General features: G+C 36.3%; 1 protein-coding gene across 1 annotated transcript; it reads right to left on the reverse strand.

The window, feature by feature from the left end:
- Positions 1-849: 849 nt before the first annotated feature.
- LOC114179398 (putative alpha,alpha-trehalose-phosphate synthase [UDP-forming] 10) lies at positions 850-5969 on the reverse strand. The gene is made up of 4 exons (XM_028065726.2): positions 5788-5969; positions 1994-4024; positions 1606-1879; positions 850-1516 (listed from the first exon to the last, which is right to left on the reverse strand). The coding sequence occupies exons 2-4, from the start codon at positions 3979-3981 to the stop codon at positions 1202-1204; spliced, it is 2577 nt and encodes an 858-aa protein (XP_027921527.2). The 5' UTR covers positions 3982-4024; positions 5788-5969; the 3' UTR covers positions 850-1201.
- Positions 5970-6443: the final 474 nt, after the last annotated feature.

Below are 6443 nucleotides of genomic sequence, written 5' to 3' on the forward strand. Positions count from 1 at the left end.
GTCTAAAAAGAAAAGTATTCATATAAAAAATATTATCATTTAACATTCCAAAATCTCTTAAAAATTGAATAACCAAGTTAAAAATATTATTTTATTTATTAAAACAATAAATTTTATTACGATAAATAATTTGTTCAATACAATAGATATTACCGTATGTTATTTTTAGTACAATAAAAAAAATCACAAACTTAGACTTTGTACGTAAACTTTAATTTATTAATTTTGTTTAAAATCCCGTTAATGATTAATATAATTGAGTACATACATGGTATTTAGTAGTTGTTAATTGTGTATATTAAAGAAAAAGTTAGCATTAAACAAACGGTAAAATACTCCATCCAAGGTTAGGTTAATTGCAACTTTAATCACATAGGTTAATTGCATTATTATATTAATTTTTTCTTTAATTAACACATTTATCTTTTCTTTAATTAACCTTTATGTGATGGTATAAATTCTTAAGGTATACCAAACTTTTGTATCCTACCATTACCCAGAGATATTTCTAAGTTGAGAACTATAAAATTGAATATCTGAAACACGATAAACTTAATCACAATAGATTTTCCTCTGAGCTTTAGAAAATCTTTACATGGTCGAAAGAATTCATATTAACACTTCATTGAACTGCTTCACGATTAAACTTGCATGCCCATAAATATCCGTTCAAGAAATCGGACGCACTGCTTTAAACAGTATTATTACTTGAAAATTGGTAAAAATCAAACTTTTGTCGTTAAAGTATATCAAAAGATCAAAAGAGTTTGTTAAGATAGTGATGGTATCAGTTATTGCATTCACTTTTCAGAAAAAATGGATTACCCTACCCACCGAGTTAAAGAGATCTCAAACCAGAAAAGTATTATGTATTGCAACAAAGGTATTGTAACTATACAAGTTTCGGTGCCCCATTGTCCATGATGACAGCCATAAGATCTAACATTCTAAGCACGACTAAATCTCTCGATGGCACCAGAAAATATAACAGTCGATGTTACCATGTACAAGAGAAGAATTGCAGTATCAAACAAAAGCCTTCCACATGCCACGCATACCGGTTCAGGAGCCCTAAAAAGAATTAGATCCGGACAACACGGTCGCACCATTTGTCTGTCAGGTTAAGATTAATAACCAAAAATTTCATTGATTCACAATCCTCGCAAGAGTAGCACAATGAACCAATAATGCTGTCTGTAACTCAAATTGTGCTCTCAAAGGAGACCTGAAAGTGAGCAAGATGCCTGGGTTTTGGATTGGATGAAGCAGCAAGGCTTTGAAGCAACTTCACCACATCACTAGTATCATCAAGAAAATACTTGGCCTTGCTAGGCTTCCTACCTACAGTACAGGCAAAGATCTCTGGAGCTGATGGCAGTGATACCGTCCTCAAAATGGTCTCAAACATGTCCTCGTCAGACCTATCATCCCCTATGCACAGTACAAAATCTGGTGGATTACCGCCGTTCACCATGGTCTGAATAACCTCTTCAGCTACCCAACCCTTGCTTATTCCCTGCAGAGAGCAAAGAAATTTTTTTATTTTGTCCACTCCAGCCTGAGTTTCAAGATTAAGGAATACAGGGGAAAGAGTTTGAAAAATACCTGTGGCTTAACTTCAACAATATGCTGGCCTCTCGTAACAACTGCTGGTTCATTAGCAAGCACACTTTCCAAGTGACTCAACAACTCTTTGGCTTGGCAAGAACCAAAATCAGGGTCTGCATCTTGATGATGCCACACCAAAGCACTTTCCTTAATTTCAATATTAGAACCATCAGTTGCTTCTGTATACAATTGCATGACAGGTTCCACTATCTTTTTCCAATCCAGGTCTGCAGACAAGTGACTTGATTCCCATTCTGAATCTTTGTTCCACCTGCAACCATAAAAGAAGAGGGAAAAACATGTTAAGCTCTTTTGAGGGAAAGGACAGGGTGGCAGATAGCGAGATATAAAGTTGCCCAATCATCCCAACATTAAAATGACATACCGTAAAAAGTATCCATGTTCTGCTGCAAGTCCCAGCATTTGGCATGAAGTAAACCATTGACTCAGTGAATCCCTTCCCCTCCCACTGACAATGAACACTATATTCTTGGGATCATTACAGAGAGCATTTAAGACGGAGATGACTTCAGGGCTGGGGACTTTACTTATGGAAGATTGTGATACAACAGTACCATCATAATCAAGAAAGATGGCCCTTCTATTGGTTCTCTTGTATGCTGAAACAACATGGTCAATCGTCAACTTCCTAAAACCATGAGAGAGAGAAACAACTCTGAACCCCAAGCCCAAACCAAATCCCCAGCATCTTTTGGTGTAATGATCTTTGCAGGCTCTCTCCAGATCCTGCATAAAGCTATGTGCCCAATATGCCACATCATGAGAACTGACATACCTATAGTGCTTCTCATGGCGCAACTGCTTCTCTGAATCACTCATAGTAACGGCAGCATACATAGCATCGGCCACGGCATCTATGTCCCAGGGATTGACCCTTATTGCTCCACTAAGAGAAGGTGAACAACCAATGAACTCAGACACAACAAGCATGCTTGTCCGAGGAGAATCACTTTTTCTACCCAAGGATTCATCCAGTCGTGCAGTTCCCTGTCTACAGACTATGTATTTGTATGGAACTAAGTTCATACCATCCCTTACAGCATTGACAATGCAACATTCTGCTACAGCATAATATGCACTCTTCTCAAAGCGAGGAACATGTCGGTCAATGAGAATGACTGGCTGATAATTATTTTTGCTATATGTATCATTAATCCTCCTGGCAATTAAATATGTTTCATTCTTTGCTTCTTGAACATCCTTCCCTAAGCCCCTTGCAGGATTTACAATTTGAACTAGGACAACTTTGCCCTGCAAATCTGAATTCTGCTGCAGCAGATGTTCAACGGCTAGAAGTTTCAGACTAATGCCCTTAAAAATATCCATGTCATCAACACCAAGAATTACTTTCTTACCCTTAAACTCTTCCTGAACCTCTTTCAGTTTAGAAGATGTAGAAGAAAGATTTAATACAGATTCAAGTCTACCCATGTGAATGCCTACAGGCAAAATTTTAATAAAAATAGTGCGACCAAAGTAATCAAGCCCTATATGTCCTCGCTTAGATTCATAGTCCAGACCTAGCATTCTACTGCAGCAAGAAAGAAAGTGGCGAGCATAATCAAATGTATGAAAGCCAATCAAATCAGAGTTCAACAATCCCCGCAAAATTTCATCCCTAACAGGTAAAGTTCGGTATATTTCAGAAGAAGGGAAAGGACTATGCAGAAAGAATCCAAGCTTCACCCGATTATATCGCTTCCTCAAGAAAGTAGGCAAAACCATTAAGTGATAGTCATGAACCCAAACAAAATCATCATCAGGATTAATTACTTCCATGACCTTGTCTGCAAATATTTTGTTTGCAGAAACATAGGCCTGCCAAAGTATTCTGTCAAAGCGATCACCATGATCTGGGCATATGGGTAACATATAATGAAAGAGAGGCCAAAGTTGCTGCTTACAGAAGCCAAGGTAGAACTTCTTCTGGAGATCATGGGGAAGGAAAGTAGGTACACAATTAAATTCATCCAGCAATCTCTGAGCAACTGCATCCTGCTCACAGAGATCTATTTCGACCTTGAGAGAACCCACGTAGATTACTTCAGTATCAGAAGAAAAACCATCTTTTAATTGTAATAAAATTGAATCCTCATCCCAACTAAAAACCCATTTAGCAGTTTCTATATCTCTTTTAGCCTGCAATGGCAACATGTTTGCCACAATGATTTTCCGCTCCCTACACCCAGAAGAGCTAACATCTGAATCACCATCATTACAACCATAACCATCCAGATCAGAAATAATTCCAGGAACCGTCATAACCCTTGGAAGAGCTCTTGGAGTGTGAGGAATATCAAGCCAGTCCCCATTCGCCAAGCCTAACAGATTAGCATAAGATCTTGAAGCCATATATGGGACAAGGGGTACCTTTCTACAATTCTTTCTATCAGTTCTGCCATAAACAATAATAAATATGAATATCAAGCAAGATTCCAAATAACTATCCTACAAATAATATTACAATGGCCTCTAAGTAAATTAAATGAAAAAGGCTGCATTCATATGGTGTCAACAACACTAGACATCTGATGAGAATCTCTTTCAAATTCCTTTCAGGAACATTTACTAGCTTGGTTATAACGTAGTTGCCAGCACAAATTACTTCATTAATAGCTTTTAATGAAAGCTTTATTCATCAAGGTGGTTTAAAAAGTGAACTGCTGAACAAGAACCCGAGGATGTTACAAGTCAGCTAGGAATGCTAATTCTATGACACATGGATTTATCTGGAGAAAGCAGTTAGGCTAATGTGAATTGAGATGTTCATCATTGTTGTCAAAACAAATTTACTGTAATCAACATCAGCAAACTCTTGATAGCATTTATTTTTCCCCAGGCTTCAAAAATAGTATAGAAAGAAAAAACAGCAAAAAAGTAATTATACTTGTGAATCAGGCACAATAAGGCCAAAAATGAAAAGTGAAATGAATCCCTTATAATAACACACAAGATGATATAATTATTCCAGAAGATACACATCCTCACTATGCTATTCTCCCATCTTGGTACAAGACAAACAGTACCACATGCAGAAGGAGAGAGCAGAGATTGCGCATTTAATACTAACGCTACAGAAGAAACATAATGCATTGTACATCAAAAAAGTTTCCAGATATACCAAAAAAATTTCAATTCAGTTTGAGAAAAATCTCTTTTGATTTAACTGTACATCCCAAATCATGAGGCGCCATATCAGAAAAAGCAGATGGATTCCCTGTAAAAATGATAATGTCATTTTGTCTTATCTATAGGTACACACCCAAATACAAACAGATTATATTCCGCACAGATTACAGATAATGCTATACTCGTGCACTAACTAATCTTTATGGAATTGATTCCACAGTTCAAAATACAAAAAACTAGTCTAAATCCAACTTCATGCATCATTATCCAAGTTCACAATATTTGTGAAACACTGAAACACAATCCCTTGATTTCAAGTGATCAAATATGATAACCCCCACATCAAAATAATACCAAATGGTCTCAAAACTTCAACCAAAATATATTGGTGGACTATATCCTATCAGTTTCCTCTTGAAGAAGTTCTTGGAAGCCTCGTCTAGCCGAAGTGTCAAACAAAATCCATTTAAAGGAAAATCAATTGGTTTTGATTTATCTCTTGAGAAAAAATTTCCATTTCCAACACCAAAAATTGAAATAAATAAATAAGTGAATAAATAACAGCAAACAAAGCACCAAAGAAAAGAAGGAGCATGAAATTAAAAAAAAAAATTCAAAACATAATTTTTAATTTAAAAAACTTGTTACAGACGAGAATAAATTCCATCAAAGACCCATTTGGACTCAACGTTAAATCCCAACAAGATAACGAAAAACCCAAAGATAACAGAACTCCCAGACTCATAATCAAATTCAAGCTAGAGTCACATTTTCAAACATCCCGTCAATGACGCGTTTCACAATTCCCTTAGAAACACCAAACTCAAACAAACCAAAACAAAAACGCAGACGAGCATTCAAAACATTGAACGATCGGGCTCCTTCGGTTCCCCATCAAACCACAACTGCAAGCACTTCAGAAAACCAGGACCAAGAAAATCAATTCAAAAAACAGGGATCAGACCAAATCCTTAACAACAAACAGCATAACCTCCAGTGGTCACACGAGTCGCAAACTCCGACTCTCACCTTTCCTGCTACAGAGAGGAGAGGAGATTCCGGCAAAACGATGAGAGAGAAATCCAAAAGTACACTCTGGAGAGAGAAGTTCGGTTTCGGTTTTGGAGAAGGAAGAACAAACGCGAACGGCAACTGCTAGATTTTTCTTTTCTTTTCTTTTTTTCTCTTTTATTTATATCTCTGAGTTGTTGTTGCGGTAGAACAAGGCACTGGATTATAATTTTTTTTTTTAAATTATTTAATTAATTTGTGTCTGCTTGACAAGTTGGATAGAATATAAATATAGATGGATAGAGACTCATGTGTCCATTAACAACAACCTTCACTGCAGTTCCCTTTTCTAACCATGGTTCACTTTTCCCCATTTTTTATTCATTTTCACTTTCTCCCCTTTCACCATTATACCCTTCTCTTCTGTTAACTCTCTCTTGCACTACCCAGTTTTTCTTTTATCAACTTTTTAAAAATTAAAGACCATGCTAACTTAAATTATGCTTTATCTTTATTTTTTTATTGTTGCCTTTTTGTGAGTATTTTAATTTATCCCTTTTTATACAGCCATGTGGGTATTTGGTTTAAAATATTAGATATTTAATGGGGAAGTGGGAATCCTTTATCCACATCCTTATCATTAAGTGTGGTTGAATATCTTATTCTAAGTTTTC

The sequence above is a fragment of the Vigna unguiculata genome, chromosome 3 (genome assembly GCF_037176805.1).
Source record: "Vigna unguiculata cultivar grain cowpea cultivar isolate G323 ecotype 2 chromosome 3, ASM3717680v1, whole genome shotgun sequence".
In the NCBI taxonomy this organism is placed as follows: Eukaryota; Viridiplantae; Streptophyta; class Magnoliopsida; order Fabales; family Fabaceae; genus Vigna; species Vigna unguiculata.

Excerpts from the sequence above, each read along its gene's own strand:
- LOC114179398 (XM_028065726.2), bottom strand. The coding sequence starts at position 3,981 with ATGGCTTCAAGATCTTATGCTAATCTGTTAGGCTTGGCGAATGGGGAC. Across the intron at positions 1,880-1,993 it reads GAACATGGATACTTTTTACG|GTGGAACAAAGATTCAGAAT; the intron begins GTATGTCATTTT and ends TTATGGTTGCAG. Across the intron at positions 1,517-1,605 it reads TTGTTGAAGTTAAGCCACAG|GGAATAAGCAAGGGTTGGGT; the intron begins GTATTTTTCAAA and ends TGCTCTCTGCAG.